The sequence below is a fragment of the Hyalella azteca genome, unplaced genomic scaffold, assembly GCF_000764305.2.
Source record: "Hyalella azteca isolate HAZT.00-mixed unplaced genomic scaffold, Hazt_2.0.2 contig12760, whole genome shotgun sequence".
Classification (NCBI taxonomy): domain Eukaryota; kingdom Metazoa; phylum Arthropoda; class Malacostraca; order Amphipoda; family Hyalellidae; genus Hyalella; species Hyalella azteca.
Window position 1 is genome coordinate 63909 of NW_025942708.1, and position 11819 is coordinate 75727.

General features: G+C 39.5%; 1 protein-coding gene across 1 annotated transcript; it reads left to right on the plus strand.

The window, feature by feature from the left end:
* Positions 1 to 10541: 10541 nt before the first annotated feature.
* On the plus strand, positions 10542 to 11186 carry LOC108665437 (sperm acrosomal protein FSA-ACR.1-like). The gene has a single exon (XM_018152186.1). It carries the CDS (start codon positions 10542 to 10544, stop codon positions 11184 to 11186), a length of 645 nt encoding a protein of 214 aa, XP_018007675.1.
* The last annotated feature ends 633 nt before the right edge of the window (positions 11187 to 11819 follow it).

An 11819-nucleotide genomic window follows, 5' to 3' on the forward strand; every position in this document is an offset into this window, starting at 1 on the left:
GAAGCCTTTATCTGCGTAAGAATGCCTGAGTAATTATGACTCGGGGAATCATCTCCGGCGTATTGATGTCGCTTGAATGACGGTCTTGCATGTCGACCTGAGTGCAGCGCTCGCCCTTCACAGGATGCTTTAATTAGAGGTCCTCTGTGGGCTCCTGTTTTGCTACTGTTACTGAACAAACAAAAGCAACTGTCTAATTGGGAGTAGTGCTCAATCTGAAATTCAAATGACACGGCGAGATATTGTGATTCGGACAATAGTTGTGAGATCATACACACGAAGGTGGATTGACTAGGTAACAAACCCTCATTGATTGTTTTAGATATTCAGAAATTGTTTCCAAATTTAACTGAGTATTTATATTATAATCTTATTATTGAACTTTTTAAGAATGAGTAGACTGAAAGTAAAAAAAAACTTTTCAGTAGACTGAAATCAAACATTCACTTGACAATGTTAATCGACCTTACTTGGTTCATGTGATGGCTGGTCATTGATTTTTAGGATGCCAAGTGGGAAGCTTGCCGACTCTACATCACACAAACAATTTATTAGTTATCTATTACTCTCCCATCACACACCACACAGTGTCGATAAGGAGCTTATATCCTCGTACGTCGTGTTTATGTGGGACTCCACAGAACACGACAGCAACATCGCAGAAACTCTCGAAGTGACTGCGAAGTTTGCCACGACCATGATGAGAAAAAAATACATTTTCACTTCGATTATGAAGAAACTACCTGGGAAGAACATTTTCGTGGATCAAATGTTATCAGATCGAGAAGCTGAATTTGTAAGCAAGCAGCAAGTGATAACGACCTGATGCTGAGAGTGGAATCCCTCTTGAATGACATGGAGCCATGATCTTGACCGTGCAGGGTAAAATTTAGCATGCAATCTTAAACGGCAGATGAAGATTTTCAATTTTCTCATATCGCCATCAATATACAATATCTGACACGTCTAACAAATTTCGGAGGTCTCACAGCGTCATGTTTTTCGATTCGTAACCCCGCCTAACAGGAATTATACCTGCAGTTTTTTCAGCTCACTAGACCTCCATCTTGCCTGCTATTTGTCCTGTCTCCTTGATCGTGGTCGTCTCAACCATCCCTCCAAGGACAAAGTTGGAAGGACAGTTACTATAGATCTACGACATTGGCTTCAAAGGCAGATTCGTCGTGTAGACTCACCAGATGAGTGATGAATTCGTAAATACACACCAGGGGAGTACTAAACTATTGAGTAGACACGCAAGTGGAGTAGGTACCAAACTAGTGAGTATAAACACGAAACTGGAGTACTGGACTAGTGAGTAGACTTTGGATGAAGAACCATTTATTTCTGTCATTGATTACAGCTATCCAAACTCAAGTCTCAGCGAAACCCTAACTTCTCGATTTAACCAAACTATGAAGATTATAACTTTCGTACAAGGATTGACTTAGGATGCGCGGTGGTCGATGTACTTTACTGAAGTCTGGACCCGAAATCAGCCTTCCTGATATACTTTTCAAGACCTAAGAAGATCCGAACTTCAGTCTCGCTAATAAATCTTTTAAAACCGAACTTTCAGTCTCCTAATAAAATTTTTTGATCCTAGCTTAACACCTTTACTCAACCTGTTATGTAGGAAATTGGAAAATTTCTTACAGTAGACACATTAGTTGAGTACTGAACTAGTGAGTAGACACACCAAATGAGTACTGAACTAGTGAGTAGACACATTTGGCGAGTACTGAACTAGTGAGATGCAACATTAGACGAGTAATAAAGTCGTGAGTAGATGCACCAGATGAGTGATTGACTTCGACCAGACTTGTTTCTTATGTTAATTGATGAATCACATCCTTCATCATGACTTCATAGAAGGCGGAAAATATGATAATTATAACCGTTCGTTCTTCTCTCAAATCAATCCGGTGAATTATTAGCCCAATAAAATTTCTCATCGTAATTAGAGTTGAAATTTCGATAGTAAATATGAAAAAATTAGCATTTTTTGCTTGCTGTGGCGTTTATTTTTCAGCATTTACGCCAGATAATTTACGATTTTAATGCGCAAAATATTAATTAAACATTAAAGTGTTAAAGTTGAATTAAACTTGACAATGATATAAAGGATTAGATCCAGGTTGCTTGATTTCTGCAATAAAACTTATTTGCATGAAAAACTGACCTTAAAAATGCATGCTAATGCGTCAAACCCAAAAAAGATTGGATTCCAATTAAAAAAAAGTCTCATCCAATCAACGAACTTGGAAACCGTAAGATTAATATATACACAGATTATATTACGAAAGAGATTACTTAAGTTTTGCAAACTTTCGGAATATTGTTTTGAACTTGAATGGCTACAAACATAAATTCACTGAATCGCCCTCGGCCGTGCTGTGTATGGTAATTTTTCATGAGAAGCTGTGTGTAGGGGATACGTACGCTGGAAGCTTCAAAAGACAGAAAATATTGTTCCCATGGGCTGGGTGTTCTGCCAAGCAATGAATATTGTTTTTAAGTGATGACGGGGTCGCCTGGCGAAGACCACCACTGCCCTGGATGTAATGGACCATCATGATTCCTGCCTTCCGGAACGTAGCCTTCAACACTTCAAGCCGTCCGTATCTAGGCCGTGGGTCGAACCAGCCCTCGGTCGAACGGCCACTTGTCGAACACTAGATGAGTGCTGAACTAGTGAGTAGACACACTAGATGAGTACTGAACTAGTGAGTAAACACATTAGACGAGGACTGAACTAGTGAGATGCAACATCAGATGAGTAATAAAGTCGTGAGTAGATGCCCCAGATGAATGATTGATTTCGACCAGACTTGTTTCTTATGTTAATTGATGAATCACATCCTTCATCATGACTTCATCGAAGGCGGAAAATATGATTATTATAACCGTTCGTTCTTCTCTCAAATCAATCCGGTGAATTATTAGCCCAATAAAATTTCTCATCGTAATTGGACTTGAAATTTCGATAGTAAATATGAAAAAATTAACATTTTTTGCTTGCTGTGGCGTTTATTTTTCAGCATTTACGCCAGATAATTTACGATTTTAATGCGCAAAATATTAATTAAACATTAAAGTGTTAAAGTTGAATTAAACTTGACAATGATATATAGGATTAGATCCAGGTTGCTTGATTTCTGCAATAAAACTTATTTGCATGAAAAACTGACCTTAAAAATGCATGCTAATGCGTCAAACCCAAAAAAGATTGGATTCCAATTAAAAAAAAAGTCTCATCCAATCAACGAACTTGGAAACCGTAAGATTAATATATACATAGATTATATTACGAAAGAGATTACTTAAGTTTTGCAAACTTTCGGAATATTGTTTTGAACTTGAATGGCTACAAACATAAATTCACTGAATCGCCCTCGGCCGTGCTGTGTATGGTAATTTTTCATGAGAAGCTGTGTGTAGGGGATACGTACGCTGGAAGCTTCAGAAGACAGAAAATATTGTTCCCATGGGCTGGGTGTTCTGCCAAGCAATGAATATTGTTTTTAAGTGATGACGGGGTCGCCTGGCGAAGACCACCACTGCCCTGGATGTAATGGACCATCATGATTCCTGCCTTCCGGAACGTAGCCTTCAACACTTCAAGCCGTCCGTATCTAGGCCGTGGGTCGAACCAGCCCTCGGTCGAACGGCCACTTATCGAAGGACGATAAATTTTGGAGCAGAACTATGCTATCTGAAACCTAACCTCAGATGCGGTGAACGTAAAATTACGTAATTTAACAATGTCCGGAAGTCAGATTCAATCCGCGGCCTGGTGGTGCACGGCAGGTTCTATGCGAGGCCGGAGGAAGACAAAGCCGAATGGTGCACGGCTGATTGGTGTAGGTCCGGAGAGATCCAAGGCGTTCGATTCATGGCTTATTGGTGCACAAAATTGGTGGTGCACGGCTGCGCTCCCGTGCTGACGCGTTAAAAAAACACGCTATAAATATCCTACACAGGTGTTGCAGGGTTCGGAAAAGCAATAGATATTTTTTCCAAGTTCTTGAGAATTCTTCCAAGCAATAAATATTGTTACCAAGTGTTGACGAGTTCTGACAAACAATAAATATGGTTCTGAAGTGCTGCAGAGTTCTGTAAAGCAATAAATATTGTTCCCACGGGACCTGCAGCACACAATGCTCGGGCCTAACTGCTGTATTCAACAAAATTCATTGCCTGTCGATCTCAATCTTCGTATTTGTCGTGCGCTACCTGAACCTATTGAAACGGTGGGCCAGGGCCACTTTGAATTGCTGGGTTTGAAACTGGGCACTAATTTATCTGCGGATCTGCCGTTGCTCTGCTGCACTCCAAAACCAACGATGCACACACGCACCAAGCGAGGAATTCGTAACATCGAAACTCGAACAGATTTATTGGTAAGCGATTGAATTGTCACGCATAAACTTGATTCAACAGTCAAGGATTTCTCACTTCCCAGAGACATGAGTTAAATTTCTGGTGAATCATTCAATACCTCATGGAGAACAGCCAATGTTTAACAATTAAATCGAACAAACAAATTGATCGATTCATTTAAAATATATAATTGCATTTTGTATAGTTATGAAAACTTCTATTCATTCTCCACATGTTCACCTGGTATTCTGCATTCGGATTGGAGTGAGTATAATTAAGCTTCTGGTCAATGCGAACGATTTTTTTCCTAGCCTAAAATTTTTAGTGACTTTTCCAAAGCAAAACAATTGAGCTAAATTGCAAGTAAAAAATTTCCTCTATTGATAATTAGCCTAAAAGCTGTTTTTGAGACAGACTCGAGAAATTAAAAGTGCGCTGGAATTTGTCACAGGCTCATTGCGTTCCATTAATTGAAACTCGAGAGCAATTACGATAAAGTAAATGAGGATGAATGGCTTCTAATGAACCATGGTACTCGAGTGTTTACGGAACTCAAAATACAATTCCGGAGCTGCGAAGTCGGATCTGTATCGCCGCGCGCAATATTTACCAGCGAATAAGCGGTCTGAAGTGGGCATCGGTAAATTCTACTTGAAACTTTATTTATTTGGGTATGACAGGTCTCAACAAATTTCTGAAATATGCAGCCATAATGAAATTTTTGTGAAAAATCCAAACTCAAGAGATTTTTTATCATTGCGGGGGGTGATTCATTCACGTACATATTAGAACGCTTAACAAATACGAAAAATCAACGATATCAGGAATTATCAGGATCGAAAATTCAATCTCACGCACAAATATTTTTATTTGTAATCATTTGTGAACGGAATGTAGTTTATAAAGGTGTTCCAAAACAACAGTAAGTTTTGTAAAGATATGATAAACTAATTTCATTTTGTGTGGGTATATACAGCTTGATGGACGAATCAATAGTTAGGGAAATCATTTGCGGAAATGATCTACAGGCTGAAAATCTCAATTCATTCTTGCCACGTGTACAAGGCAAACTTATCTCCTTAAAAAATAACGTTTTAACTCTCGTTTATAACCTGGAGTGAATCATCTAAGGATCCATCTAGAGTCCAGATTCTAGACTTCCCTCATTTTAACCCCATCGATCTCGTGAACCACCTCTTCATCATCGGCATAAATCCATCAGGACTTGAAGACTTAAGAAGCTCAATAAAGTTCATGGGCGAGCGTGTGAGTTAAACTTACGTGCTGGCAATATGGAAGATGCGATCAGTAAACTGTAAGCACTTAATTCGTACGAAGTGGAGACTAAGAAATATATGACATCGGGGAAATAAGGTAATTCCTGTTTATAACAACACACAACCGATGGTAACTTAGGAGTTCTATGCTCTATATATGAGTTCTATGCTATGCACTCATATATAACAAGTGTTGAGGACAATTAGATATGGAAAATTAATCTTAAAAAAGGCGCTCAAATGTCTATAGTTAGTGGTGGAAAAGAAGTATTATTATGCAAAAATTTCATGCCGACTGTAGGAATGACTAAATTTAAATGCGGTTCAATCTTTTTATAGAGTTAGCAGAATTTAGAAGCCGATGGGACCAGTTAGGACACATCTTAGAACTAATATTATATAATAATATAATATAATATAATATAATACCCATCTATTACGAACCTTATAACCCGCGGATCCGGAGCGCTTCCATACGAGTTGCCTCGCAAGAAATGCGGATGCCGACGTTGCACACGTTTGGATGGGCTGCATCATTATACGTATAGCATCATCATTATACGTATACTATACGAATAGCATCATCATTATACGTACATTATACGTATAGCACCATTGTGAAGTATAGCAGCATCACAAGCTGCTATTTCGTGGCATCTGCTCGATATAAAGCTTGATCAGGAATTAATATGCAAGGAGTTGCGCAGTTACGCACCAGGGGAAATGAGTGAGTCAGTTTTCATGATAGGAATATGTTTTTTTTTTTTGCCTTTTTGCGTGTCATTTTGCACCAGTTTGGTCCAGCAAAAAGTCTTATCATTGCTGCGTCCGCTCTATGCTAGTGCTGTGGATACGAAAGTGTATGACTGCGCGAACAATATTACCAACTCTTTCTTATGAGTGCGCTATTGCCTGGGACGGTAATTCAAACCCTTATCAGTTGAGTGATCAATTTCATCAAATTATTCTAATAAATAACATATCATTCGGTCAGCAACAATACTTTCTCAGACAAAAATTTTTTAGCCGTTGTTTTGCTCATAATATTAATCTTTATAATTATTGCATTACTTTTGTTTAATACATTTTCACTCGCCTCAGCTGTCAGGGAACGTCGGTTCGAAATTATATTTAGGGAGGTATGCAAATCAAATTCAAGTAGGCAGGTTGCATTTAGAAACTACGGTAAACGTTACAGGCTTAAAGTAGACAGGATACGAGGGAGTATAATGGATAATGGTACAAAGTGAATATAAATAGATAAGTGAACTCGTGGGACAAGGTTCAGTCCTAAGAAAAATGGGCAGATGCCACCAATTAAACCAATGAATTAGACAAAAACACTGGAGAATTTGCTTAATTTCATATCTTCCCATGGCCTTTTTTTGCCACCTCTGAATTTTTGTTTGTTTGATGTAGTATTACAATGAAGTACGAATTAAAGATCTGACCTGCTTAAGATACAAGCCTAAATTAATATCGATGCAATTATATTGATTTGTCTTCACTTAGTTCTATTTTCCAAGCATAAATGCAAACATCCATAATTTTATCCTAAGATACACAAAGACACAAATATTGCCCTGCGCTTATACGCTCACCTGCTCAGTGTGGGAGAATAGGGTCGACAATTTTATTCAGGAGACCCAGCACTGAGCAAAGTGACGGAATTGAAGAAAAAGCCTATTACAGAAATGTGGATGGACCCCTCACTTCAACATTCATGGATCATTTAAACTTATGAAATATGCACACTGATCAACATGCAATTCGTGTACCACAGATATGTTTTCTGGAGTGCCGACATAATCCTCATCGTTAGCCCGCGGTCAACAGATGTCTGATAAGTCATGAATTAGTTGGATTAATTAGTCACGGAAATGTATCGTGAACGCTTTCTTCAGTTTCACTGCAGAATATCCCACACATTATATCAGAATATGTCATTTATGATGAATTGTTCACGCGTTATTTATGAGATTGTAATATTCTCAAAACCTGTTGTATTTTCGCCACACATCGTCAAACAAAGATGACATATAATTATTGATTATTTTTTATTCTCTTTATTTTCACTTGATATGTATTAATATTTTATCATTCATTTCGGCACAAATTACTTGACATCGAAAGTTTCGAAGACCGTGCGTTTTCACAGAGCCAGTAAGTTGAAATCCTTCACCGCGGTTCAGTGCGTTCGAGGTTTGTTTAATCACTTGTATCACTCTGTATGAATATGCGAAGGATATATTTTGCCCTGACACTCTCGCTAGCAATCCAAATTAAAGTGTCGAATGACAAACACATTCTACATTAATAGATTTTAGATATTTATTCATCATTTCATCCATTTATTTTTTCATTTTATCAATTAAAAGCCAGCCTGATATTAAAATATGACGTTATTTCATCAGAAAGATTCTTTCCAAAGACGGAGTCAACAGCGTGTAATAAAGAAGGAATATTGTTGACGTCCGTGGAAATTCTTTTGTCATCCATGACGCCCCATCAGCTCAGTGAACTCCATCACGATAAAAAAAGGCTCACGCTGGAAGGCCACCAAAAATTGCCACCGCATTCAAGGATCACAGTATAAGTCGACGAGGAAATCCGCACAATTTATTGCTTTCATAGTTTCACAAAAACCAAATATTTTCCCTGTCTGCAAAATGCCAATTGATCAGTTCGAGTTTCGGTGTATTATGCCGCTGCAATAAAGTTTGTTTGCAGCAGGAGAAAAATGGACTCAAAACTGAACATTTTCATTGACGGACCGATATTTTGTTGGCTGTTGCACGAAAACTTGTGATGTCTGTTGCCTGTTTAACCGACGGCTCCTGCTTCAAGGCTTCACTTCGACAATACCAAGTGATGGAAGTGCAAGTATTTCATAAATCACACAATATCGTCCTACGTGCGACATGGATCACAGGGATGAGGGTTTCATCTCTCAGATATTGTGTCAATAGGAATATATCGTTACATATATATTCTCCTTCGTACAGCTTATTGATCTAGTCTTAACATTGTCTTCATAGATGCTGATGTTTGGACCATTTTGGTAGATAAGGTAACAGAGTTTTTGTTCTTTCAATCTCAGAAATTTATGTCAATACTGAATTTTTGTGATAATAATGTCAATATTATTTAACAGAAGTGCTCAGCTGAGGTTCTGAACTAAATGCAATGATGCCACGATTGTTTCTTGATGATGTCAACCTCCATAAAGATCAATTTTATTTTGAGGACCGAATTCTTTCTGGTCTTTACACTCTTGCAAGAGTTGATGATTGCTTAATTGGAACATGACGTGCGCTCGCACCAGACTATCAAAATGAAGAGGACAATTTATGCAATTATATTTTGTGACTCGTAATTCATTTTGCCAGCTGAAATTCCCGCTAAGAGATGCGTGCAATCTAAATGAACGAATCAATGTTCTTCGTGAATATTTCGTTACCAACCGTCGCAGTTCCCGAAGCCTTTGTAAATTCAAACATCAGAAGCTTTTCATGTTATGCTGGTAATATGACGCTATATTCAAAGTTATATTGATACGTAAATTTATCGTTAAATGGTTCAATGAGGCAGTTAATTCATACTAACCACGAAATTAAACAAAAAATATCCGCCTTTAGCAATAAAACAGGGAGAATTTTGACGCCGAGTTGAAATTTCACAGGAAGGGAATTTTTAATTAATAGAACACATTACCCATTCTTAAATTAATTATTCCGAAAGAATCTTTAGGGTAGAAATTGCAGCGAGAATTTGACTATTAAAATCAAACAGGAAAAATCTTTTAGTGAGCGAGAACCTGACACCAGACCTGTTACACGATAAATATCTTGCAATTGCCTGAAATTATCATTCAGTCAGAATCTTTCAACAGGAAGTTGCGCAAATCATTTTATTATAAGGATTTAATATCAAGAGTCTTACGCACTCCATGAATCCTGGAGAAATAGTTTCCTAGCAATGATGATACGGAGCTTATTTTCCCAGCGACGTCAACACGAAGTTCTCTCAGCCGCTCGATGTTTAGCTTGGATTCGTGTAGACCTGGGCTCATACTTTAAAAAAAAAGTTAAAGATCGTAAGTTCATCAGCCAATCATTGACGGCCTTTCAAGCAATATCCACCAATCATAGACAAGAAAATAGAGCGAAAGTACTTACGTTCACTTAGCCAGTTTTGAAAAAATGGCCCAGCTGAATACTTAATTCTTCGCTCAGTGGTCAGTTGCACCAACTTGTGACCGCTGTGCGGGAGCCGCTGTTCATAAAGCCGCCTAGTTTGTTAAGAGACTCTCAGACCGCATTGTCCTGGTTGGCAAGCCTCCATCCATTAATTCTTCGTTATTGCACAATCATAAGTGTTATTCTGGCTTTTACAAGAACCCGAAAGCTGCAATGTTGGTCAGCCAACAATGCAAGGTTAGATCGGCTTAGTGGTGGAGCGTATACATATAACACGGCATAAGTTATCGTAATTGTGAAGATATTTACTTACTTCTGTTATATATTGGTGTGCTAATTCTGGTCAAGAAGATTTTACAATGAGTAAAGTGGAGATACATTGAGTCGTAAAAATTTGTGACTGGAGAACGCAACGGATTCTGAAATATCTCTAAAATAATTAAGTTTATGTAAATTTTGCACTTAAAATCCGCATTTTGCTGCAGAGAGCGACAGTTTTTAGTTATTAAGAAGCTTGTTGAACCGCCTGCACTGTGCATCCAGTGGTCGATGTGGGTTCAATGGGAACTGCATGTCGCGCCTCAGTGTAGTAGAGAACCTGCTGGTTAATATCAGCCAAGCATATCAGCATCTTATCAGCGGCATACCAGCACTGATTAAAGCCTGCTCACGTTCCACAGGAATGAAGGAATTATGCGCGGCTGAATTTGTAATTTCAAGAGTAAAGCAGTGCGGGCAGCGTTGTAGCTCGCGATCTCCCTTTTTCGTGCGGCCAAAACATCACACATCACCTGCCGGAGGCCACATCACCGGAGGCCACATCAACGGAGGCCACATCAACGGAGGCCACATCACCAGAGGCCACATCACCGGAGGCCACATCGCCGGAGGCCACATCCCCGGAGGCCACATCACCGGAGGCCACATCACCGGAGGCCACATCACCAAAGGCCACATCGCCTTAGGCTACATCACCAGAGGCCACATAACCAGAGGCCACATCACCGGAGGCCACATCACCGAAGGCCACATCATCGGAGGCCACATCACCGGAGGCCACATCACCGGAGGCCACATCACCGGAGGCCACATCACCGGAGGCCACATCACCCTAGGCCACATCACCGGAGGCCACATCACCGGAGGCCACATCACCGGAGGCCACATCACCCTAGGCCACATCACCAGAGGCCACANATCACCGGAGGCCACGTCACCGGAGGCCACATCACCGGAGGCCACATCACCGGAGGCCACATCAACGGAGGCCACATCACCGGAGGCCACATCACCGGAGGCCACATCACCAGAGGCCACATCACCTTAGACCACATCACCGGAGGCCACGTCACCGGAGGCCACGTCACCGGAGGCCACGTCACCGGAGGCCACATCATCGGAGGCCACATCATCGGAGGCCACCATTTCGTCCATCGTCTAATTGGGAGCAAGGGGAGCAAGTAATATTATTAAAATCTCACAATAAATTGAGGATTTGAGGAGTAAAAGTAAAGCAGGATTACGAAAGATAAGCCTCAACTACAGTCTCAATCTTGTAGTGACGAAATTGATACTTGAGTGGCATAAAGTATCAATACAAATTTTCAACAAATAATGCTCATCCAGATTCGAATATTGACCATTTTCTTTATTCTGAATTAGGGTAAATTATTAGGCTCGGTATTCCTGAGTTTATTTCGAAAAAAAGGCCAGTTCGAAACCATGAATATCGAAAATTGTTTCGTTGGCGAAAAAAGTCTCGTGATATATGCGTCTCGGCTGAGTTTTCGAAAAAATATTATATTGTCTCTGCAGCGACAAGTCTTGACAGCAACGAAGATCCTAGTTATGATCGGCAATCTTCCTAACGTAATTAATGTGATTTCTAAAAATCTTAATTAGCTTGAGCAACCATACATAAAAATCGATATAACAATATTTAATTACTTTCTTACGAAGA